Source organism: Dicentrarchus labrax, unplaced genomic scaffold, assembly GCF_905237075.1.
Source record: "Dicentrarchus labrax unplaced genomic scaffold, dlabrax2021, whole genome shotgun sequence".
In the NCBI taxonomy this organism is placed as follows: Eukaryota; Metazoa; Chordata; class Actinopteri; family Moronidae; genus Dicentrarchus; species Dicentrarchus labrax.
Window position 1 is genome coordinate 25,813,819 of NW_026136706.1, and position 25,312 is coordinate 25,839,130.

The 25,312-nt window shown below is 41.8% G+C and overlaps 3 protein-coding genes across 5 annotated transcripts in view; all 3 read right to left on the reverse strand.

Moving 5' to 3' along the window:
- Positions 1–817: 817 nt before the first annotated feature.
- Positions 818–9,516, reverse strand: LOC127365343 (trace amine-associated receptor 13c-like). Of its 3 annotated transcripts, none has more exons than XM_051403361.1 (3): positions 9,329–9,516; positions 2,263–2,294; positions 818–2,115 (listed from the first exon to the last, which is right to left on the reverse strand). In XM_051403361.1, the coding sequence occupies exons 1-3, from the start codon at positions 9,467–9,469 to the stop codon at positions 1,299–1,301; spliced, it is 990 nt and encodes a 329-aa protein (XP_051259321.1). In that variant the 5' UTR covers positions 9,470–9,516; the 3' UTR covers positions 818–1,298. The 3 variants fall into 3 exon arrangements, 2 of the variants coding, with proteins under 2 accessions (XP_051259321.1, XP_051259320.1); XR_007885173.1 differs by lacking the exons at positions 818–2,115; positions 2,263–2,294 and adding exons at positions 5,194–6,794; positions 6,847–9,119 and having other exon boundaries at positions 9,297–9,516; XM_051403360.1 differs by lacking the exon at positions 2,263–2,294 and having other exon boundaries at positions 9,297–9,516.
- LOC127365342 (trace amine-associated receptor 13c-like) overlaps positions 7,754–25,312 on the reverse strand; it is a 62,884-nt gene continuing 45,325 nt past the window's right edge. Inside the window, exon 3 of the mRNA XM_051403359.1 lies at positions 7,754–8,291. The gene's annotated coding sequence lies outside the window, so the exon portion shown is untranslated. The remainder of the gene's footprint in view (positions 8,292–25,312) is intronic.
- Positions 14,829–17,700, reverse strand: LOC127365338 (trace amine-associated receptor 13c-like). The gene is made up of 2 exons (XM_051403351.1): positions 17,468–17,700; positions 14,829–17,330 (listed from the first exon to the last, which is right to left on the reverse strand). Exons 1-2 carry the CDS (start codon positions 17,638–17,640, stop codon positions 16,514–16,516), a joined length of 990 nt encoding a protein of 329 aa, XP_051259311.1. The 5' UTR covers positions 17,641–17,700; the 3' UTR covers positions 14,829–16,513.

The window sequence follows — 25,312 nt, forward strand, 5'->3', positions numbered from 1 at the left end:
CACAAACCTCAGATAGAACCGTCCAACTAGGCAGTGCTGATCAATTCTGTAACTGCCCTGCCTATGGCTCACCTAAAATCTTTTCATAATCAAATCTTAGTGTACCATTTAGCTGTAATACGAGATTGTGTGTGACCAGGTAAGCCACCATTGTTTCTTGCTTTAGTCAAGTTGAAATGGTGCAGCCAATGCGCACAGCCCAACTTGCAGTCCGTCACCTCCGCTGATCGTCATGGCGACGGCCATAATATCAAACCTGAGGTACTTTAAGTCCAGGTACATACAATAGAGCCACTTCATGATTATGAATATTTCTATAGATCCTCCCCCGTCCATTACTTTATCCATCACTGTATTTACTGTATATACTCCATATATGTATCCACATAACTCATGTACATAAAGAACTCTGCATGTACATATCTGTTTTAGCATCCTTTGCACACCTTTGTCTAATGTCTACAAATGTTATTGTTTTTGTTTATATATGAATAACAATATAGTAGTTCATGTCTATTTTGTTGAACTTTGTTGATCGTGGTCAAGTATCATCATCCTTATTTTGAATCACAATAATTCTCAGGATTTCTTTCCTCTAAGCTCTCATATCACGCCTAAAATTACAGACATTTTGTGTTTTGTCTTTCTAGGTGAAAATAATTTCTTAATTGGGTTGACTGAATAGCTCAAGTTAACCCGAACTAAACTGAAAACCATGAAAGGTATTAAACAAGTGATTTGTAGCGCAACATGTAATGTTGGTTTGGGAATTTTGCCCTGAGCTCAGTCCATGCATTTCTGCACAATAATTCAGAAGTTATAATAGATAGATTACTTTATTAATCCCACAACAGGGAAATTCACTTGTCACAGCAGCATTTGAGTGAAATAAATAAAAACAGATATAAAAGCTATGGTGAGTGGTAAAAGCTAAGGTATGGTGGTAATTTGAACTACAACATGATCAGGAACAAATGATAACAATGTATGAATATTATTGCTATTGTTATTATTTACTTCCATTAACCTCCCAATGCACAAATGTCCACTGTTACTTTTACAGCTTAGACAAAGGCCTAACATATTGATATGAATATCACTGCCACAATATGAATTACAGAAGCATGTTGGGTTAGAGTTTCAGATGTACTAATGCCAATGAACACAAGTGATTGTCTGACAGAGAAAATTATTCATGAACATTTGAAAACTAAGTTGATTCCATGTCAACAGCAAAGACATTTCCATATCCACAATCCCATACCATTGATACTTTATTGTTACTTACCAGTCTGTCTCTACAGCATCAGAGCATCACAGGAGTCAGGCTGTAGTATCTTAAGTGTAACAATGAGTTTAATAGATTTTCTAAACCAGGGGTAAAAAAAGGCATAAATCAAAGGGTTTAGACAGGAGTTAACATAGATCAAAAATATTTCAAATGTTACAAAAGCAGCATTGAGCAAGTTATCTTGGCCTGTAAGAGCTACACAATAATATGGGCAGGTACATATTACAAACACAACTACAACAACACCAAGAGTCCTGGCTGCTTTCATTTCAGATTTTTTAGCAGTTACTTTCACTGATTTCTGGAGTGTGACAGCTGCAATATGTGACCGCATGGCACGAGCCTGAGACACAGCCACCACAAAAACTCTGATATACAGAACTACAATAACAGTAATGGGAATGATGAAGGAACAAATAAGATCTACAAGTCCAGCAATGTAGCTAATGAAAAATACACACTCTCCAATGCAGGAGTTATACCTGCCTGGTTGTTTCAGGATATCCTTCAGATTCAAACTGTGAAGAATTACAGAACACATCCAACACAGAGAAATACACACTTGAACTCTTTTTTGTGTGACTTTGGTGGAGTAATGCAGAGGATGACAAATAGCCACATAGCGGTCAACAGATATGATCACCATGGTTCCTATTGAGGCAGAGGTAATAATGTATGCTAGATATTGATACACAACACACATGAGGTCACCAAGGAACCAGCAGCCATCTATGAGCATAATTTGGAAGAAAATGAGGAGGCCCACGAAGAAATCAGAGACCGCCAGAGAGAGGAGGTTGAGGTTGGTGGGGGTGTGCAGCTGCCTGGGGAGGAAGACCAGCGATATATGGATAATTATTTATAGTATCAATCATCATTCAGATGAAGACAGATAGAGCAAATACTAAACTACAATAACATTTCTTCTTTTTATTACTATCTACCAGTTTTATAAATGAATGATTATCTACTTGAAGTGGGAGATAGAGATGATGACCAGCAGGTTAAGAACTGCAGTGATCAGAGATAAGGAGGACAGCAGAATGTAAATCAGCATGGTCTCAAAGTGAGGACGCCCAGTCTTCCTGCAGGAGGTGTTGAGGAGTTGTGGAAAGCAGAGTTCACTTCCCTCCAAGGTCTCCATCAGCACAGAGAGGAGAATCTGCTGAGCTCTGGCAGCTTTATGACCAAACCTTTTTGTCATACAACTGACCCCACCCCTAGTCCTCACCTCTGCAGCTGTTTTTTTGTCCACACAGATTGAAGTAAGCTGCCCATGTCGAAGTCGCTCAAATCCTCACGCTGCCCATTGTTTCTGCTTCTAACACATCAACTTTGAGGATAAAATGTTTCCTTGCTGCCTGATACAATATATCCCACCCACTGACAGGTGCCATGATAATCAAATAATCAGTGTTAATCTATATCATTATTAATTCAGTGACTCACTAACAACAGCAAATACATTTCCATATCCACAGAAAGTTTTACTGATGTTACTCACCATTATGTTTTTACAGCATTTTAGTATCACAGGAGTCAGGCTACTGTATCTTAGGTGTAACAATGACTTTAAAGGGACACTTCACCCATTTGCATTAAGCTTTGTATCATTAGAATCCCAGTCATATTTTTGAATGGTCGTGCATCATTCCCTCACTTCCCCGGAGAGGGGAGAAATAAGGATTTTAGTGTTGCACTTCCTGCTTCCAATGATGTAAAAATCGTCATTTTGCGTCATTGGAAGCAGGAAGTCTCATATCTCTGTAGAGGGGGTGAGACTACAAACACTACTTCCTCATTTTTTTTTCACTCACGCTACAGACCTATTACAGATCAGTGGGTGGGACTTCACCTGCAGAAACTAAAAAATATAACCGCCATCTTGTTTGGAAGCTAAGCGGAGGCGCTGTGGAGCCAGACGTTACGACGATGTTAATCAATGTAATATGCAAAAGTATGATGGTCGAATCAGATGTTCGTGGCTACCTTTATGAGCCGCAATATAGCGAGCAGCGGCTGAGGCTTCTGCAGCCGAGGCAGAGGGCCTGGCTGTCGCGGACGAGGAGCCCGGACTGGCTCGAGCTGGGGCGGACTGCTGGTGCCTGTGCTCTCGCTGTGCGCCTACGGACACACGGACGTCTGACTGTAAAGTGAGTGTTTCTATTTTCTGTCTTATAACAACGTGGCATGTATGTACACAATTTGTTCAAGTATTATCACAAAGTTATTCCCGGTTAATACGTAACGTCAGCCAACTGAACTAACGTTAACTTCTTTACTGCACAAACAGCTTGCAGTTGCATTGCTAACTACTGTGGCACGCTACACACAAAGACCATGCATTGCTAACTGTGTGCTCAATGTCTTGTAGACAATATCGCCTAACAGCCTTTCTGGAATGGGTCCTGCAAGGCGAGAGATTGGGTCGAGGCCATCGTGTCGTTTTACCCGCTTATGTGGTGCAGGCTATCCGACAGAAACATCCAGCTCCAGATGGCCAGTACTGCGGCACCAAGGAGTTGAGGACGCTCAGGGGGAACTATAACTGTCATTGTTAACATATTTATTTTTGTTGTTGTTGATATATTTCTGTAAATAAATGGTTTACATTCACGTTGTTGTAGTCCTTGATAGTGTTAGTGGGAGCGGCTTGCGGAGCTGTGCATTGTGGGAGTTGTTGTCTTTAATACAAATGCGCCCTAAAGTCACTTTCTGTCTTTTCTCGGTCAAATAGGCACCAATTTCAAAATATATGTCACATTTCGACTACATATATAACCCACTTTCAATGAATATTAATGTTTCCACGGGTGAAATGCTCCTTTGATAGATTTTCTAAATTTTTATATACATTATACATTTGCTAAAGGCATGTAAACGTCACCAACCTATCAACAATTCTTACTTGCGTAGTAGCGTTATTTCAGCTATTTCAGGCTCTCATGTATGCAGGACTAAAAGTGCCAAAATTAAATAATAAATACACCATTAAATAATTACTTGCAAGTGTCATTAATGAATTAAAATACCAATTCATTTTATGTAAAAAACATATATTTATTTCACTTTTTAATAAATTATTTCATGGTCCTGTGTTACAGTGCTTTGTGAATTTATTTTATCCGTCAAACTCGCCTTGGTCTGAAGTAGAGTGCCTGGATAGAGACGATGGTAGATCTTCATGAACTTTCAAGGGCAGAGGTCACTAACAGGTCCGGACCCAGGCGGCGTCCTATGCGGACCCAGACCTATACTCAATTAATTATTGAGGGATACTAAATTTTGACGGGGTGCTTCTATTTTAACCAGCACAGCTTTTCTAGTCTTTATGGCATTTGTTTAGCGGATCAGGAAGCTTACAGACCAATTGCATGCGAGTTAAGCCATCCCATGTGATGCTGCTCAGCTAATCAAATCTTTGTAAACAACAGCGCGACTCTGAATACAGAGATGGGAGCAATGAGAGGCGAGTGACAGATGGAAAGAGATGTTAGCGATACATGGAGAGGAAACGGAGAGACGAGTGAGCGCGAGACAACAGAAAAATAATGGCGCTCTCTGAGAAAAGTGGAATAGAGCTTCTACCCGAAATGGACTGATTCATTCATATTCATTCTTCCCACTGGGAGCACAAAACCACCGTGGTGCTGATTAACAGTGCCAATGTGAAACGCCACTGAGACAAAACAAAGTTTTTCATCAAACATACCCACTCAAGTCTGAACTAAGGTGACAGAAAATAAGCAGTGTCAGATCCCAATATGATCAATCAACCAATATCCTGACCCATTCATTCACTGCCCAACAAGGAAGAGAGGTTAGAGCTCAATTCTCTCACTGAAGAACAGAAAGTGGGGGTGTAAGATATAAGAGGGAAAGAAAGAGAAACTGCAAAACTGTTCAATTTTAAAGATGTGTTGACATTCATTTATTATAACATTTGTTGAGACTGTTAAGTCAAGATATGAAACAGTTAACAGAAAAGGGCAAACTCAAGCTGCTGCTACACTTTATTTTATTCTTCTAAAATTAAACACTTCAAGATGCACAATTTTTCAAAGGCTATTTCATCTATTTTCTCTATTTTATTTTTAAGTACAGCCCTTCTTTTACCTAATTAGAGAAGAACATTATATGTATACTTCAATGATAAGTGACAATAATTATATATCTTAAATTGTGCATTATTTCATTTAACAGTCAGTTGCAGACGTTGATACAACTATGAGGCTACTTCAATCACCCCAACTGGTCGAGGCAGATGACCACCCACCGAGAGCCGAAGGGTCTGTCCTAGGTTTCTGCCTCTTAACAGGCAGTTTTTCCTTGCCCCCGTCGCCAAGTGCTTGCTCATGGTGGTACTGTTGGGTCTCTGTAAATGTTATAAGGAGTTCGGTCTAGACCTGCTCCATTTGAAAAGTGTCCTGAGATAACTTCTGTTATGAATTGGCGCTATACAAATAAAATTGAATTGAACTGAATTGAATTAAATATGTTCTGGACCTTCACTTGAGGAAATGTTCTCTAGCTGGACCTCTTTGAATTTTAGTTGAATACCCCTGTTTTAGGGAGTTGGTGAGAGACATTTTAGTCTTAGCAGAGGATGTGGAAGCAGGACCTGCTGACCCAGAGCATGTAGCGAGTAAAGCAGAGGAACTTATTGAAGTTCTTGGAGTTATTTCCACACTTTCCGACCAAGATATTGACCATAGAATGACTGCAAATTTAGAAGAAGTTGTCCAATAGCGCCACCCAGTGTATTGGAATGTGTTCACTAGCTTTGCATCAATCCATTATCTGGAATTGATTTGCCTTGACTTCATACGCAGGGTAACCAATCAGACGTTAGGATTTGCCTACCAACGATGGTTTGACAGATAAAATAAATTCATGAAGCACTGCAACACAGAACCATGAAATGATTAATTAAATAGTGAAATAATTATATATGTTTTTTACATAAAATGAATCAGTATTTTAATGAATTAATGACACATTTATGTATTTAATTCCAATTTTAATTAATTAATGACACATTCAAGTAATTATTTAATGGTGTATTTACTTATTTAATTTTGGCACTTTTAGTCCTCCATACTCATGTGGGTTAGCATGTGCTAGTGGATCGAATGGATTGATTGCTAGTCAAGCAAAGTCACAAATAATATGCAACCAAACCCACTCTTGTTTCAAGCGCAGTTACTTGGAACGCACAAAATTCAGAATGGGGCAGGAAGTGAAAGGCAGAATCCATGAGAAGGAAAGGAGTGTGTCGTCCCAGTCAATGTGTGTGAAATGTGGACTCGCCCAGTGTAGTCTTTAATTATGGCAAAAATCTATTTTTAGGTCACAGTGACCTTTGATCTTTGAGTCAAATGTGTCACCAATTTATTATCTGACCAATTGTAAAGTATGGTCATCAGTTCTTGACTCATAACGTGTTTTATAAGTGTGCTCTTTTACTTTTGACCACCAACCTAATCAGTTCATCGAAGTGGACCTGTGTGCTGAATTTGAAGAAAGGACCTGTGTGCTGAATTTGAAGAAATTACCCAAAGGCATTCCTGACATATCAGGGATGAATGTGAGGTCACGGTGACCTTGAACTTTGTCCACCAAAATCATTTTTTTTCAAATTTAAGGAAATTCCTGAGATATCGTGTTCACGAGAATGGGACAGACTGACGGACGGACAGACAGAGGGACAATCGACGGACAAAAGGACAACCCAAAATCATAATCTTTGTTCTGACTAAAACTAAAACTTTTGAACAAATTCATATTTTTACTTGATGATGGAATCCTGTCAGGGAAATGAATGTGTAAATTTCAAGGCAATCCATCAAGTTATTGTCAAAACATTCCACAAATCTGAACCTGATGGTGGAGCTTGAGAAAATGTTACAATACATCATCTGAGAACCATCAACATCTGTAAAAAATTGTGTGTCAACCCATCCTGTATATGTTGATACATTTCACAGAGTAGGTGAAAACCTTGACCTTCTGGTGGTGTTATAGGAAAATTAAAGGGATAACTCAAGTCAGCAGGATTCATCCCCAGGTCAATCCATCTTATAGTTATTAAGACATTTCAATAAAAAACACCTACAGTTGGCAATAGATGTAGAGTCAGGGGATCAGCAAAGGCAATGGATTCATCCCCTGGGGACCATAAATCTAAGTACAAATTTCCATGGCAGTCAATCAGTAATTGTTGAGGTATTTTACTCTTGATTAAATTGGTGGGCCAACTGCCTGCTAGTATGGCTGAAAAGGCAATTTGACTGTTAGGGAAAATGTACAAACTGCAGCGGTGCTCGTTTTATTTTGTGTTGGATTTTAAGGCCATATGTGACATTAATTTTCAGTGGTATTTATGTTTTTCAGGATAGTTTTTATGTAATAACTTGTGTTCAAAAAGTAATGAAGCTGACAAACAATCCCCATCAGATGGCGTGTATATTCCTTCTTTGGCTTGATTTACTTTTTTGTCTAGGTTGTACAATTGCAAGGAATCAGAACAAGTAAATGATAATAAGTAAAAGGTTGACTCTGGGCTGGCATGCTACAAATTAATGATCATACAGTATTTTTTGTATTTCTTGAGGTTCTGAGGTTACTGATAATTGCTGACTCTTAGCTTTGAATGGGTTTGTGTTTAAAGGTGTTCACATACAAAATGGCTGCATTACAGGCCTGGCCAAACATATCCAGTTAGATACAGTACAAGCTATATCCTAATTTCTGTGGGTCTCTAACTTCAGCCATGTATAAAATGGGATATAATTGCTAAACTTTCACATCAGCTGTACTTATGCACACAGTCAGCATAACAAAAATGTGTCAGTGAATCATAGAGGTGGTGATTTGTCCAAAATACCTGCAAATGGACAAACCCCAAGTAGCTGTACTGTGACGTTGATTAACAAAATGGCAATTACTATGACCAAGTATATTGTTCTGTTAATGCTAAAGGTCTAATTTCAGGCATCACCTAGAGTCTCTCTACAGTATGTTGGCCTCACAGGAGTCAGGCTGCAGTATCTTCAATGTAACAATGAGCTTAATGGATTTTCTAAACCAGGGATAAAAAAAGGCATAGATCATGGGGTTTAGACAGGAGTTAAAGAAGAACAAACATATTACAAAGGCAGAAGATGAAGCGTTGAGAAAGTTATCTTGGCCTGTAAGAGCAACACAATAATATGGGCAAAGACAGATTAGAAACACAACTACAACAACACCAAGAGTCCTGGCTGCTTTCATTTCAGATTTTTTAGCAGTTACTTTCACTGATTTCTGGAGTGTGACAGCTGCAATATGTGACCGCATGGTACGAGCCTGAGACACAGCCACAACAAAAATTCTCATATACAAAACAACAATAATAGTAATGGGAACGATGAAGGAAAAAATAAGATCTGCAAGTCCAGCTATGTAGTTAATGAAAAATACACACTCTCCAATGCAGGAGTTATACCTGCCTGGTTGTTCAATGATATCCTTCAGAATCAGACTTTGAAAGATTAGAGAGCATATCCAACACAGACAAATACAGACTTGAACTCTTTTTTGTGTGACTTTGGTGGAGTAATGCAGAGGATGACAAATAGCCACATAGCGGTCAACACATATGATCACCATTGTTCCTACTGAGGCAGAGGTAACAATGTATGCTAGATACTGATACGCAACACACATGAGGTCACCAAAGAACCAGCAGCCGTCTGTCAGCATAATTTGAAAGAACAAGAGGAGGCCCACGAAGAAATCTGACACAGCCAGAGAGAGGAGGAGGAGGTTGGTGGGTGTGTGGAGCTGCCTGGGGAGGAAGACCAGCAATCATTATTCATAGTGTGAATCATTATTGAGATTAAAAACCAAAAGGAAAGAGTGAAATACAGTTACTTGGAAAACACACTTTGTACCTCACAGTTTAAGATCAGGCATTATTTTTTTATTACTATTTACTAATTTCATTAAATGAATGATTATCTACTTGAAGTGGGAGATCGAGATGATGACCAGCAGGTTAAGAACTGCAGTGAGCAGAGAGATGGAGGACAGCAGAATGTAAATCAGCATGGTCTCAAAATGAGGCCGCACTGGCTTCCTGCAGGAGGTGTTGAGGAGTTGTGGAAAGCAGAGTTCACTTCCCTCCAAGGTCTCCATCAGCACAGAGAGGAGAATCTGCTGAGCTCTGACAGCTTTATGACCAAAGCTTTCCGCCATACAATTAATTTATCTCATCCTTCCATCTGCCCACACCTCCTTCCTCCTCACCTCTGCTGCTGTTTTCTCTCCATAGAGATTAAAATACTGTGCTATCTGTGCTCATCTTCCATAACATTGATGATTTTGGTTTATGCTAAATATTGTCCACTTTGGCTATCTACCAGATGTCCTGGGTTGACATCAAAATCCCTTTTCCAAGACAGACCTGAGAGTAAAGGGCATTTACGATAGAAAAGGAATAAATAAAAACATGAGCTAGAACTACAGCAGACATCAGACGGTGAAGTTATCTGAACTGAAGGTTGACTGCATAATAGCTTTATGTTTGGTGGTAGACAGATATCATGTATAAACCCAGTTTAAAAAGGTTAAACTGCTTGATTATTTCACATTGCAGATTGAGGATTTTAATGTCTCTGACAATGCTCACTAACACCAAGGTAAAAACTCCAGAGGCAGGGTATTTGTGTGGTCTGTTAGTAAGTATGATACTGTATCAGTTAAGGTTGATTCATGAGGGTTTATGAGCTGATGATGTTCCAGACAGAGTGCTAAGCAAATAAGGCTTCAGTCAACCTCTGTGCCTAGCTAGGTGGACAGATTTATAGCAGACAGGAATATGAAAATAATTGGGTATAGTCCAGTGTTTCTCAAACTTTTTAAGATCAAGGACCACTTAGCCAATAAAAACAAAAATCACTGTCAACCTAACTCCCAAGTATTCTCCAAAACAATATAGGCCAACAGTATATTACAACAGTTTTATAAATAGCATAGCCTACTTAGTGGGCTAAAAAGGATATCCTTCAGAATCAGACTGAAAGATTAGAGAGCATATCCAACACAGACAAATACAGACTTGAACTCTTTTTTGTGTGATTTTGGTGGAGTAATGCAGAGGATGACAAATAGCCACATAGCGGTCAACACATATAATTTATCTCCATCTTCCCTCCTCAACTCTCTCGTCCTCTCCCCTGCTGCTATTTTTCTCTTCACAAAGATTGACGTTCTGTGCCTTCTTTGCTTATCTTTCTCATGTCCACCTTTTGCACCCAGATTATCCCAGCAGGTAGACATCCCATTAACAGCGCATGACTTCAGGTTTCAGTTTCAGTGTGTCTTGGGAAAGTTAAGATGACATTTAGAGGCAACTGTCCATTTAAATTGAGTATGCAACAGGCGAGTGCACAATAGACACAGGCGGATAAATTCACCAACAAACACCAAGGCAATGAGGATATGGAATTATAATGCCTTATAGCACATACTGGATAAATGTGAACCGAAATAATAAACTGGAGGAGTGATGAAGGGATGGGGAAAGGGTTGAGGGATAAAGAGATAAGGCGGGATAAAGGATGAGGGATGTAGGGGTAATGGAAGGAAGGAAGAGTGAGGCATTGTTCCGGTCATTATGGATGTATATGGAGGTAGACTGGAAATTCATCTGCCAAGAATTTTAATGATGTTATCTGGGATTCCCTGCCTGGAAGCGATGGAGATGGCTCCAATGTGAAAAGAATGCCCTGGGTAATGGCTCGGATGATATTCCTGATCCGGACAGAATTTGGCGAAAGTTGCAGTAAAATCAAAAATGTATGGTTACTTGTCTATGATCAACAGAGGGTCTTGGGTGGGGGAGTTTGTCTAGCTAGCCTAGGGTTAATGTAATCTTGTATGAGATGTCAGTAGTTGAGGTAGATGGGAAGGACTTTGAATATGCAAGAGAGAGTGGTGTTTTGCTGAATTGCTTAAAAAGTTTAGCTTTGTTGTTGGAGCGGTGGAAGGGTAAGTTTTGCAGAAGGAGAGTGTACTTCAGGCGAGCGACTTTCCACACTGATACCTATGAAGCCGAGAGACGATTGGAGTGTTGGTGGGGTGAATTCGGGTCGTGGTGGCCTCACTTGTCTTTCGAATGCCTGGACCTTGAACATGGGAAGAGAGGTGCCGGAAGACAAGATCTTCCCCTAGGAGTTTGCCACTAGCCAGCCCAGCTTAACGAATTCAAAGGGGAACATCGCTACAGTCAAGGGAAACTCCACACCATCATGCCAGTATTCACGAGGACCAACACTGTCACCTGGATTACATTATATCAACATAAACAATGGCTGGCTGTACAAGTACACTCCCCGTTAAGCCTGAGGTAAGAAACAAACCTACCAATTTACAATCAAAAATCAGACTCAGATCTCCGCACAACACATCCTTCCTATCCAGCCAAACTTACTGTGCCAATTCCCACACGATCTACGCTCAGGAACGAGCAAACAAAATGTTTACTGGCAAAATTAACAAAGGGACCAGGGTGCTCCAAATCAACTTTACACGTGTCACCCGGCACCGCACCTCAGATCACATCCTAAACTGAAGGAAAACACCTACAGTCCAGCTTACGTAACGACCAAATAGGATAAATCCAAAATATCAGCTTTTTTACTTTTACCACTTTCTTGAACCACGTATTACCAAACAAACCCTAACAAGCACCTGTCACCACATAACAAAACTACAAAACACACCGATGTTTAAATGTTTTACCTAAATTGCGTAACATAAGCAGGAACAAAAATGGCTAAACCAAGCCCCCATTTTGTCATAACATGGCCCATAGGCCATGACAAAATGTGGAGAGGACAAAGCTTTAATGTCATTACAAATTAAGTAATTAATATTTATTATAACAAATAACCTAAATGCATCTTGAAATATGAGATGTGGTTGCCTGTAGTATCAGTGGTGTTCCTGTGAATGAGTGTAAGTGTAAATTGAGGTGCTGTGGAGTAAAAGGGTGAGTAATAAATGGAGCGAAGCCTGCAAGCTAGTTCAACTCGAGCTGCACTGCTGACATGCCTCACTCCATAATCACTAACCAAGTGCACCCTTCCAATCTGGAAGTCTATTTAAGCTGCAAAATTTCTCAACTCTCCCTCTGGTGTGTCACTGTCTTCCACTTGTTCTTTAATTCATTTTTATGTGCTGGATGTTCCTCGTTTTGTTTTTGTGTTTTGTCAGAGTGATTGACGTCAGATGATTTTGTTGTACACTCTCTCCTGCCTTTTGGTGTATGAGAGCTGTTTTTCTACTTTGATCCTTGCTGGATTGTTATAGTGAGTAACCTTGAGTAAAGGCACATCCCTGTAAATTCTGGGCCTCACTGGCTCCTTAGTTAGCTGAAGATAAGGCTGTTTTGGGGAGCTGAGTGGCTGGTCTCAGTCCAATTTATACATGAGGTGATACCATTGGTGAGGCCCACTTTACAGGTGGGCATGGCCTAAAGTTTTTCAGTGCTGCACAAGCATACAAGGGATAAACCCACTGGCTATAGCCTTAGAGGGCTGCGCCTATACACATAGTCTGGAGTTACAGTTTGTAACTAACTTCTCAAAAAATGAATAATGAATGATCACCATGGCTCTCGGAGGTGCAACTTGTTTGCGGTAGTGGTTGTAGAGTTCGGTGTGCTTTGTCCACTAAAGCAGCCTTTTTGAGCTGGATAGCTTCTTTCAGCAGCATGGAGACTGCAATCGTGCTACATTTGCCATGGCCTTCAGGTACACCTACTGTTCGGACATTATTGAGTCTGGATCTTGCTTCTATGCTATATTTGGAATAAAGCCCCATTAGAAATATCTAAATGGAATACGCGGTTTTCATGACCCATAATAATAATAATACTATAATAATAGTGGAAAATTAGTGTACATGCAAATGTAGTCACAGATGTACATGGCAAATAAGATTATATAATTTTTAAAGAGTATATTGCTTTAAAAAGCAGTTAAATGTCTTTGTAGTTTGTGTTGAATGCAGTTTTTGCTGCAGCTGTGTGTGCTCCTGCAAGATGCATGCAATTCATGGCAAGCAGGCAGAACACAGCACAATACTGGCCGGGCACTCTCTGAGCACCAAAATTCTCAGTGCACATTCTCTTTAGTAAATAGCCCAAGATTTAATAAGGTGCGCCACTTAGCCTGTTTTCATATATAGTCCTTTTTAATTTAGCCAAACCCAGTCCTCTTCAACTGGACAAAAAAGTGGACCGCTGACGGCCGCTGACTCCAATGTGCTTCTCCATGCTCCCCTTGGCTGCACTGTCAGAAACTTCTGAGAGTTAACGTAAATATGACGTAACATCCCGCTCTCAGCACGTCATCACGTTGATGACGTGCTGAGAGCGGGAGCTCAACGTACACGTCCCAAACAGATAAGATCACAACAATAGCATGTCTTCATAAACCACCCTTGTTCGTCTTCATACAATATGTTGGGAAGTTGCAATAAATATCAATACGATATGTTCTATATCCCTTTGTGTTGTTTCTCTTCTTCGTCTGTTAAGATAGCTGAACATTTTGTGAGTCTCGAGGCATTGTCAGCCTTTATATCTCATTTGTAAATGCTTAATAAGCCATAGATAGTGCTCACTTTACATAAGCTCGTGTAAAATACTTAATTAATGAGTAGTAAGTGCTTTGTAACTGTGAATTCCTGCATTAATAACTGTTTATAGGCCATCATTAGAAAATGAATTTGTTGTGGGTTTTATAGAACATCTGCTAACACAGTCACTAATCATTAATACATGTCTGAATAGTGGATGTGCAAGTGCATGCAGAAATGTACAGTACAATGAAGAGTAAAACATTTATAACTGTGATTATAAACCACATAGTAATGACTATTTACAGCAGAATCATGCTTTATAAATGATGAATTCAGTATTTACTAATCCATAACTAATGTGCTCATCAATGATGAATAAACATTTTTAACTGTGTTTATAAACTACATACTAATGTGTATTCATGCGTTATAAATGATGAATTCAGTATTTATTCATGCTGAACTAATGCTTAATAGTGTGTACTCATTATAAAGTGTTACCTATATATATATATATATAAACAAAACAACAGGCACGCCGCACACACTTGTTTAAGAGTAGTAGACGTTACGTTTTGAGTGGATGGCGAGCGCGAGACGCCGAAATGGATGCCAATAATATGCTGAATGGAAAGTTTACTTTTAAAAAGTTGCCAAATGGTTCCATTGACAAGACCAAAGTGATCTGTGTGTTTTGTTGTTGTGAACTGAGCTATCATCGCTGCACGTCCAGTCTGAAATACCACTTGACAGGTTGACAAGTACCCAGCTGATGCGAATAAGCAAGCCGATCCACTTTTCCATGTTGAGCATTAAAATGAGAAAAAAATAATGGGACAAAAAGAAATCAAGGGTCATTTAGAATAGATAAAAATGTGCGATTAATTGCGATTAATTGAGAGTTAACTATGACATTAATGAAATATTTTAATCGTTTGACAGCACTAATATATATACACAATAACACAGTTTGCAGTTTTGAACAGGAGTAGAATATACAGTATTTTCTATATTTAATATAACTAAATGTTCTGTCTTGAACAGCAACAATAACGTTTACAACAGCAAAGTCACTGTATAAACTGTAAACAAATCTAAAATTTTAATAAAATAAATAATATTACTGACATCAAACACAGACATCAGTCAATATCAGTCCTTCCTCGTGTCCTCTCAGATTTGTGGTGTATTGGGAAAATGCATTCAGGGATAAGGTTCTGTGAACATGAAGCAAACTATATTATGTTGTGTTATTTCATGTTTAATTTTACAGGCTTACAGTATAATATTTTATGTTCATGTATGTTAATCCTCATGTATTCACACTCTGGTTGTCTCACACTAGTTAGGAGAGTGTTATTCATTGTGCCATGAGCTAAGCACATTCCAAAGACCAAGGCTGTCTCCTGGAGAGTAGGGCATCAGATGTGTTATGACTACTGTTTATCAGACATTACACGTCACCAATAGACACCCTTGGGAAAGAGGAATATAATAGAATGATGTTCTTTGTTCAAGTTAGTTGATTCTCGAGACAACTCGGTTTGCTTGTATCCTGTATTGATGCAAATAAATCTTGCATGTGGAGTGAAGCGGTAAATTCTCTTATAGCATGCGTATAAAGGTCAGGCACTGTTTACAAACAAGTAGTTGTAGTCCGCCATTGTTGTTGTTGTTGTCGTCCAGACAACTCCGGGCAATCCGGCGTTTTCAGATTTTCCCACTCTGGGACCCATATTAAAAAAATACAGTTTTCACACCCCAAAAACGCCGTATCCGTCTGGACGCGAGGCCGATACGATAAAGTATTTATCCAGATTTGAAAAAAACGTATTCGTGTGGACGGCCCCTTAGACTACATACAGACAGCTTTAATCCTTATTAGAGTAACAAGGCAGTGCTCACTAACACCAAGTGTAAAAACTCCAGAGGCAGGGTATGTGTGTGGTCTGTTAGTAAGTATGATGTCAGTTAAGGTTGATTTATGAGGATTTATGAGCTAATTATGTTTCAGACACTGTTTGAAATAAATAAGGCTTTTGTGGGAGACAAGACTTTGGTCAACCTCTGTGCGTAGCTAGGTGGACAGATTTATAGCAGACAGGAATGCTGTGGCTGTAACAACTGTTGGCAAAGCAGGTTTAATATTTCTACTTCACTTGAGTTGTCCACTTGTGTGTGGAGCTGAACCCTGCCCACTGCCCTGCAGAGGAGAGAGATAGAGAAGCAAGCTGAACATAAAATGATAACAAAACATGGTAACACTAGGTGCTGCACCCTGGATATAACATTCTGATCAATGATCATTTGGCTGCCCTATGAGCGTGATGCACACCCATGTTGCAGTGGACCTGGCTAAAATACAAAAAAATGCAGACTAATTGTTCTTTGTTTGGAGGGCTGAAAAGGGCCAAGTGTGTAAACACCCTAACTTAAAGTGTGTGTGCAACTTGTAAAAAGCACACGCTTTATAAAAAAAAAAGCAAAAAAAAAAGAGTATCCATTAATGCGGGTATGAATATGTTCACAGTTTCAAAAACTATGACTATGACCATACTGAGTGTCTAATTGCAGGAACCATGCAGAGTCTCTTTACAACATCTTGGCTTCACGGGAATCACTCTGCATTATCTTAAATGTAACAATGAGCCTAATGGTTTTTCTAAACCAGGGATAAAAAAGGACATAAATCAAAGGGTTTAGACAGGAGTTAAAGTAGGACAAACATATTACAAAAGTTGCAGATGAAGCATTGAGCAAGTTATCTTGGCCTGTAAGAGCAACACAATAATATGGGCAGAGACATATTAGAAACACAACTACAACAACACCAAGAGTCCTGGCTGCTTTCATTTCAGATTTTTTAGCAGTTACTTTCACTGATTTCTGGAGTGTGACAGCTGCAATATGCAACCGCATGGCACGAGCCTGAGACACAGCCACCACAAAAACTCTCATATAGAGAACAACAATAACAGTAATGGGAACAATGAAGGAAAAAATAAGATCTACAAGTCCAGCAATGTAGTTAACAACAATGATACACTCTCCAACACAGGATATATACCTGCCTGTTTTTTCCAGGATATCCTTCAGAATCAGACTTTGAAAGATTACAGAACACACCCAACACAGACAAACACAGACTTGAACTCTTTTTTCAGTGATTTCAGTGGAGTAATGCAGAGGATGACAAATAGCCACAAAGCGGTCAACAGATATAAGCACCATGGTTCCTACTGAGGCAGAAGTAATAATGTATGCTAGATACTGACCCAGAGCACACATGAGGTCACCAAGGAACCAGCAGCCATCTAAGTGAATAATTTGAAAGCACATTACGAAACCCACGAAGAAATCTGAAACAGCCAGAGAGAGGAGGATGAGGTTGGTGGGGGTGTGGAGCTGCCTGGAGAGGAAGACCAGCAATATATTTATCATTCGTTATAATATCAATCATTATTCAGACAAAAACAGATTTCCTCACAGTTTAAGATAAGGCAGTATTTTGTATTATATCAGTTTTATAAATGAATGATTATCTACTTGAAGTGGGAGATTGAGATGATGACCAGCAGGTTAAGAACTACAGTGAGCAGAGAGATGGAGGACAGCAGAATGTAAATCAGCATGGTCTCAAAATGAGGACGCACTGGCTTCCTGCAGGAGGTGTTGAGGAGTTGTGGAAAGCAGAGTTCACTTCCCTCCAAGGTCTCCATCAATACAGAGAGGAGAATCTGCTGAGGTCTGACAGCTTTATGACCAAAGCTTTCTGTTATACAACTAATTTATCTCCATCCTCCCATCCGCCCACACCTCTTTCTTCCTCACCTCTGCTGCTGGTTTTCTCTCCATAGAGATTAAAGTACTGTCTGTCCTCATCCACCTCAATGTTGATGATTTTGGTTTATGCTAAATAACGTCCACTTTGGTTATCTGCCAAATGTCCTGGGTTGAAGTTTTCTGAACTGAGCTGTAATTTGTTCTCGTCATGGGAGTACATTCTTTCCCTTATGTTGAAGTTTTGCAATTGGATTTTCTCAGCAGGTAGCATTCCCATTGACAGTGCAAGTCCCAGGGAAGGTTACGGTGGCATTAAGTGTTACTTGTCCATTTAAATCTTGTCCAGTTGAGTTCTGTTGGTCTAACACTGGGAGATTGTCTTGGAATTATAAGTTTTCTCCTGTGCAATTATCCCTGTTTCGAGTAAAACAATCTTGTGTACCAATTCTTTGTGCTTCATCTATGCATTTGAGCACAGGGACACAGTGCTGTCCAAATGGTCTTTTAAATTGTTTGGGTTGTATTATTTATTAATTAATTTTTATTTAATCTCATTAAGGCAGTCTCATTGAGATGAAGATTTTTATTCCAAGACAGACCTGAGAACGAAAGTCATACACAATCGCACAATAGACAATAAATCAATGGAAAAAGGAACAAGAATTACAGCAGACATCAGATGGTGAAGTTATCTGGGAAGACACATATACTGTAATTCTATCTAAGAAGCCCAGTTTAAAAAGGTTAAACTGCTTTTAGTTTCTTTTCGTGGTAATATCAGATTGCGACAACAGGCAGTGCTCACTAACACCAAGGGTAAAAACTCAAGAGGCAGGGAATGTGTGTGGTCTGTTTTTAAGTATGATGTCAGTTAAGGTTGATTTATGAGGGTTTATGAGCTAATTCTGTGTCAGACACTGTTCGGAGCTTGCGAGGAACAGTGTCTAGGAACAGATGTTATTGTTGACATATGGAATGTGAGTTGCATGCCAAACGTAGTACTCATCGCAATGCAGCTACGCTATTTATTTTTCCTGGGAGTACATTCTCTTATTTCTACGTTTTGCAACCAGATTATCCCAGCAGGCACAATAGACACAGGCGGATAAAATCACTAACAAAGACCATGGCAATGAGCATATGGACCTATAATGCCTCATTGTACTGGATAAAGGTGAACTGAAATCATAAATTGTAGGACGGATGAAGGGATGGGGAAAGGGTTGAAGGATGAAGGGATGTAGGGGTAATGGAAGGAAGGGTGAGGCACAACTACAACAACACCAAGAGTCCTGGCTGCTTTTATTTCAGATTTTTTAGCAGTTACACTGATTTCTGGAGTGTGATAGCTGTAATATGCCACTGCATGGCACGAGCCTGAGACACAGCCACCACAAAAACTCTCATATAGAGAACAACAATCACAGTAATGGGAAAAATGAAGGAAAAAATAAGATCTACAAGTCCAGCAATGTTGTTAACAACAATAATACTGTAGCGACCCTGCAGTAATGTTCTGTTATAATGTCAAATGTTCTGTGAGTTAATGACATGTTTGGGATTGAATGAGTAGGTAGGGGGCGGGGTGCGAGTGTGTTGGGGATGAGGGCTGTGTGAGTGCGCGTGCGTGTGTGTGAGCGAGCCTGAGGTGTGCGCGAAGGACACAGTTAGAGAGTTACGGCTAACTTTATGTTTTTGGTTGTTTTGGCGTGGTTACGGCCGACAGTAACCTGTACTGTTCCAGCAATAAATGTTGGTTTGCTGACTAACTTCGTCATCTTTTTCAACACGTCCTGGCGGACGCTACATTTGGTGTCAGAAGTAAAACACCGGAGTCTTCCGAGCTTATCTCCGTTAGTCACGGCTAACCCGGACTCGGCTAACTCTGCTCTAACAGTCTGCAGACATGGCGGTGAGACCGGACCGGCGCTCGTCCGAAAGTCAAGGAAGAGGTGATGGACAGTCTTCATGCTGGTACACTCGGGCGTGAGGGGGAGTTTGGCCGTACTTCAGAGCACGTGGCTCGCCTAAAGTAACCAGCCAGGAAGCTAGCCGCTCGCTTTGACTCGCCAAGCTCGGAGGTGCACGCCAGGAGTGCCGCACGGCCGGATGTGAGCAAAGACCGCGGCCGCCAGTGTGACCAGCTCCAAGTGAAAACGCCGAAGTACTCCGGTAAGGTAAACTGGGAAGCCTTCCATGCTCAATTTGAACTGTTAGCGCAGGCTGCAGGCTGCAGGCTGGTCTGAGGACACTAAGGCACTCCAGCTGGCTCTATGCCTTTCAGAAGAAGCACTAACATGTTTGCTGCTGCTCAGCCCAGCCGAAAGAGCTAACTATGGGGCTTTAGTTGGGGCTCTACAGCGGAGGTTTGGACAATGCAGCCAGCCTGGCGTCCTGCGTTCAGAACTGTCAAGCAGGCAGAGACAGCCCGGTGACCCGCTCCGTGTATTGGCTAATGACGTTGAAGCCCTGGCAAGGAGAGCATACGCTCACATGCCCCCTGACGTGCAGAGCGAGCTAGCCAGGGACCAGTTCATCTGGGCCATAACCCCTAGGGAGCTGCGCATCCAGACACAACTGGCACACCCCCGCACCCTGCAGGAGGCACTGGGGCTGGCCTTGAAGAGAGAGGTCGTGGGAGGGGCGGCAGAGAGCGACCATGCCGGGGGCAGCCCTGTTGTGAGAACTGTGGTACAGGAGGGCCCGGGCCAAGAGAAGCCGGCATGGGCGGCTGAGTCGACTGAACTAATCCGTGCTGTGTCACTGCAATCACCGCACAGCAGCACCCATCCTCACCAAAGCCCCCCTGTGTGTTGGGTGTGTGGCCAGGCTGGCCATATCAGTGTGAGGTGCCCCAAGTGTGCTGGTGTTCAGGGAAGACCCCCACCCCCGTGTCCCACCCTGCCTTGCCCCTGTTAGCCGGAGCCCAGCTGCATGGATGGGGGAGCGGGGCTCCACTCCCCCCAGAAGCAGATGACACCGCTGAGTCCGCGAGAGTGGTGGGTTGGACCCACGCAGGGGATTTTTGCCATGTCCCTGTCACCCTGGCAGGGGCTCCATGCACAGCCCTTGTTGACACTGGCTCCACCGCTACACTGTTGAGACCGGATCTGATCCCGGTGGGGACACAGTTGAAACCTACAGTGGTGAAGCTGAGGACTGTGACTTGTGAGTTAGCCCCTATGCTTGGAAGAGGGGTGGTGGTTATACGGGTGGGGGGGCTGGCAGTGAACTTTAGGGTGTGGGTTGCAGCAGTGCAGGACCCCTGCACCGCTGTGTGTTGGACCTGGGGATGGCAGTCCCACAGTTGAAATGGTGCACCCCACACAAGCCGCAAAACCACATCTGCCGACCTTGAGAGCAGTAGAGGCGCATCATGTGTCAAATCCCCCACTCCAGGCTTCCCCCCCTACACCCGTGGCCCCCCATCCTCCATGCCCCAGCTGATGTGCAGCCCCCTGCCCTGGACCAGCAGCCCACAGCAGGAGGACAGGTAGACAGACTGGCAGCAGTAAGAGAGGTGTGGAAACGCAGCTGCTATGACTTGGAACCCGAGCAGCAGGAGGAGCTGTGGCAGGTGTTGGTGGAATTAAATGACACTTTTGCACTGACAGAAGAGGAAGTGGGCCTGACACATCTGGTGCAGCATGAGATCGACACTGGGGATGCACGGCCCATCAAGACACGCCCCCGCCGCCTTCCCCTGGCGCATCAGGCACCTGCGGACAGAGCGATTGATGAGATGCTGATGGCTGGCATCATCGAGCCCTCGGACAGCCCCTGGGCCTCGGGGGTTGTGATGGTCAATAAGAAGAATAGTCCAAAGATGAGGTTCTGCGTCGATTACAGACCACTGAACAGCGTGACCAAGAAAGACTCATACCCACTGCCCCGCATCGACGAGTCTCTGGACTTGGTGTCTGGCTCGTCCTGGTTCTCCTCTTTAGACCTACGCAGCGGGTATTGGCAGGTGCCCCTCAGCCCTGAAGCCAGACCAAAGACAGCTTTTTGTACCGGCAGAGGGTTGTGGCAGTTTCAAGTCCTCTCCTTTGGTCTGTGCAACGCGCCGGCCACGTTCGAACGGCTGATGGAAAAGGTGTTAGCCGACATTCCCCGACAGGAATGTCTGGTCTACCTGGACGATATCCTGGTCCATGGGAGCTCCTTCCAGGCAGCCTTGGAGGCCCTGCGGCGGGTTCTACAGAGGATAGCAGCGGCAGGTCTGAAGCTCCACCCTGACAAGTGCTGCTTCATGAGGAAAGAGCTGGAGTTTCTGGGACACAGAGTTGGGGGAGAGGGCATCAGCATGTTGGAGGAAAAAGTGCAGGCAGTGAAGAACTGGCCAGCCCCCACCAACTTGCGAGAGCTGAAGAGCTTCATTGGACTGGCGTCCTACTACAGGCGGTTTGTGCGCAGCTTCTTGTATAGCTGCACCTCTGTTCCACCTGCAGCAGAAAGACTGTGATTTTACCCGGACTCCTGAATGTGAGCGGGCCTTCAGCTCTATGAAGAAGGCCTTGACAGAATCTCCCATCCTCATCCCCCCGGACCCCAACCTGCCATTCGTCCTGGACACAGACGCCAGCGATATGGGGATGGGGGCGGTGTCGAGCCAGGTGGGGCCTGAGGGGGAGACGGTGGTGGTACTTAAGTAAAACTTTCAACAAAGCTGAACGGCGCTATTGTGTGACACGCAGAGAGCTCCTTGCTATTGTGAGAACAATAAGCCACTTCAAGTATTACCTCTGCGGCCTGCCCTTCACGGTCTGAACTGACCATGCAGCCCTCCACTGTGGAAAGGTCCACTGTGAAAGATTTACTGGCATTGTTGTCAGTTTGTGACAATAGATCCTTCTAAATGTTACACACTGGACCTTTTTTAATTTATGAAGCTGATAAACAATTCCTTGCAGATGGAGTGTATATTATATATAGTATATCCTTCTTTTTTTAATAACTTTTATGTCTAGTGTGTACAATTGCAAGGAATCAGAAAAAGTAAATAACAATATACTATAAGTCAAAGGTTGTGTTAAATTGGCTTGTATGCTAGAAATTAATGATGATCATAAATGTTTAGCATTTGTTGAAGTTCTCAGGTTACTATTAATTGCTGACTCTTGGCTTTAAATGGGCTTGTGTTTAAAGGTGTTCACATACAAAATGGCTGCAGGCCTGGCCTCTCCAGGTAGATACAGTACAAAGTATCGGCTAATGTCTGCGGGTCCCAGACTTCAGTCATGTATAAAACAGGGTACAACTACCTACACTGTTCTTTCGAGTGGGTTGTGAGACTCTGAGTGGGGGAGCTAGCCCCCAAAGAGACTCGACTCGACTCGTAAGCATGGCGTTTTTGATATCGTTTAGATTGTTACAGATGTACGTGAGATATGCTTAAGAAGACCATCTGCCAAGGGGTTTAGTGCCATTATCTGGGATTCCCTGCCTGGAAGCAGTGGATGTGGCTCGGATGCAAGGGAATGCCCAGAGTACGGCTCTGGGAAAATTCCTGGTTTGGACAGGATTTGCCGAGGTGACGAAACCGATTTCTTGTGGGTATGATGATCTTAACGATGGAATGGTGAACGGGATGAAGCTATTGAGCGTAAGAAAATGGCAATCAGATTGTCCATCTGAAGGGAGTGAGTAGAATGTAGGGGCTACACTACTATTTAATTAGAAAGGTAATTAACCCTTTAAGCGCCAAAGTCGCAAAATTGCGACAGGACGCGGTACTGAATCAAACAGCTGTTTTCTCCTAATAGAGTGTTATATCTCATTCATACTCCCCTCCACTAGTTGGCAGACATCCCGTACTTAGACCTTAGCTCAGAAAAACATCATGTTTCAATGCAAAATGTTCGAGGAAGACCCGTCCAAACTGTTGGGCGAGAAACAGGAAATAGTGCGCCATGGCGCTATTTATGCTGAAGCGGTATTGCTGGATTTAGGAGTTATTGAGACGAAATAAACGGAAATGACAAGCTAAAAGTTGATGATTAGGGAAGTGATGGGTCTCCTATTCGCTGACTCTGATTCTGAAGGGGAAAATCTACCTTTGGGAGATGACGGCCGGTCGTTTAGTGAGCGTGATAGGCACGGTGCGTCTTTGCACCGCCGCTGCCGGGCAGAGCGAGGACAACACACAAGCACAAACACACGACCCTTTGCCCAATATAGGTGGGAGTACTACATAAACTCGTAGTATCAGTAAGGGAGCTAATGGATGTGGTAGAAGTAGCGGGGGTGGTGAGAATAGCGCTGGGACCAGCGTTAGTGTTCACTCTTTCTACCGCGCCGATCACAGTGCGTCCATGCGCGACAGTGGCGCAGCCAACCGATGCGGATGTGTACCTGTCCATTTGTTAGCTATGTGGTGGGGTCTCAATATTGTTCATATTGTCTCTGTACTGTGCCTTGCAATGAGAGGTTCCACACTATACTACAAATACTACAAACTTTTATCTGGATAGATCAGATTAGGCCTCTGCAGCTAAAAGACGCCTACTGTTATTATTATTATCATATTATAATGATGATAATAATAATGACGATAATAATAATAATGACGATAATAATAATAATAATAATAATAATAATAATAATAATGAAGAAGAGAATAAAAAAGAAAAGAAAAAGTGTCCTCCAATAGGGGGGGTGGTAGTGGGTAAAAAATCATAAAAAACGCCTACTGTTTACATGAGTTTTGTGGTAGTAATAGTTCTAGTTTATGACTGTTGGCTTACAATTTACTTTTCCCTGTTCATTTGATATGTGGACAACATAACAAATAGATGGAGGGGGGTGAATCCGATGAAATAAGTTCAACTCTCTTTCAAAATATCAGGTATTTAATGGAAATTATATAATTCAATATGGCCGTCACCATATGACGTCATAATATGCAAATTAGATGGGGAAATTTACTCCCTAGATAAACAATCTCATTCTCATAAGGTCATTCTCAATATTTGTCTCATTTACACTTTGTCTCTATCTCAAACCACTTTCAAGCCAGAGCCTTCTGAAATTTAGATGTCAAAATCTAGTATTTTTCAAAGTAAAACCCGGCGCCTAAAGGGTTAATCACAGAAGATTAATAATACACTCGTAAATGGGGCACCACCTCCGTTGTTTAGTTACTGGAATAATCCGGAGGAAATTATTCCACAGATCTAATCAAATCAATTTCAGATCAATTTATTAAATTTCAAAATCTATATTCAATCTCATATTTCTGAAGTAGTGATTTCTTTTACACAATTCATCAGTGTCCCCGCATCAAATCAAACCTGCACGGACAAGGACATACGGTTATATATGTTTATTAACTAAACTAATGCAGAGTAAATAGTATGAAATGATAATGCAAACAAATGACAACAAGTAACAGAACATCTGGACAATATATGAATTATTACTATTAGGTGATTCAGGAGCGATGGTGGATTTTGCGATGCAGCAGTAAGTTTAAAATATTACGAGAGTAAATTTTAGAACTGAGAGGCCCTAATCGAAAATTATCGTAAACTTAAAAGATGGGAATCAAAGCTTATAGACAGACACCAGCTCTTTTTCGTGTGTGAATCAAGCGTGGTGGAACCTAAT

Bases quoted from the DNA above. Each gene is read 5' to 3' on its own strand.
- LOC127365338 (XM_051403351.1), bottom strand. From the start codon at position 17,640: ATGGAGACCTTGGAGGGAAGTGAACTCTGCTTTCCACAACTCCTCAAC. The intron at 17,331-17,467 runs GTAGATAATCAT...CTTCCTCTCCAG, and splicing joins ATCTCAATCTCCCACTTCAA to GCAGCTCCACACCCCCACCA.
- LOC127365343 (XM_051403361.1), bottom strand. From the start codon at position 9,469: ATGGAGACCTTGGAGGGAAGTGAACTCTGCTTTCCACAACTCCTCAAC. The intron at 2,295-9,328 runs CTGCTGGTCATC...GCAGTTCTTAAC, and splicing joins TGCTCACTGCAGTTCTTAAC to CTGCTGGTCATCATCTCTAT. The intron at 2,116-2,262 runs GTAGATAATCAT...CTTCCTCCCCAG, and splicing joins ATCTCTATCTCCCACTTCAA to GCAGCTGCACACCCCCACCA.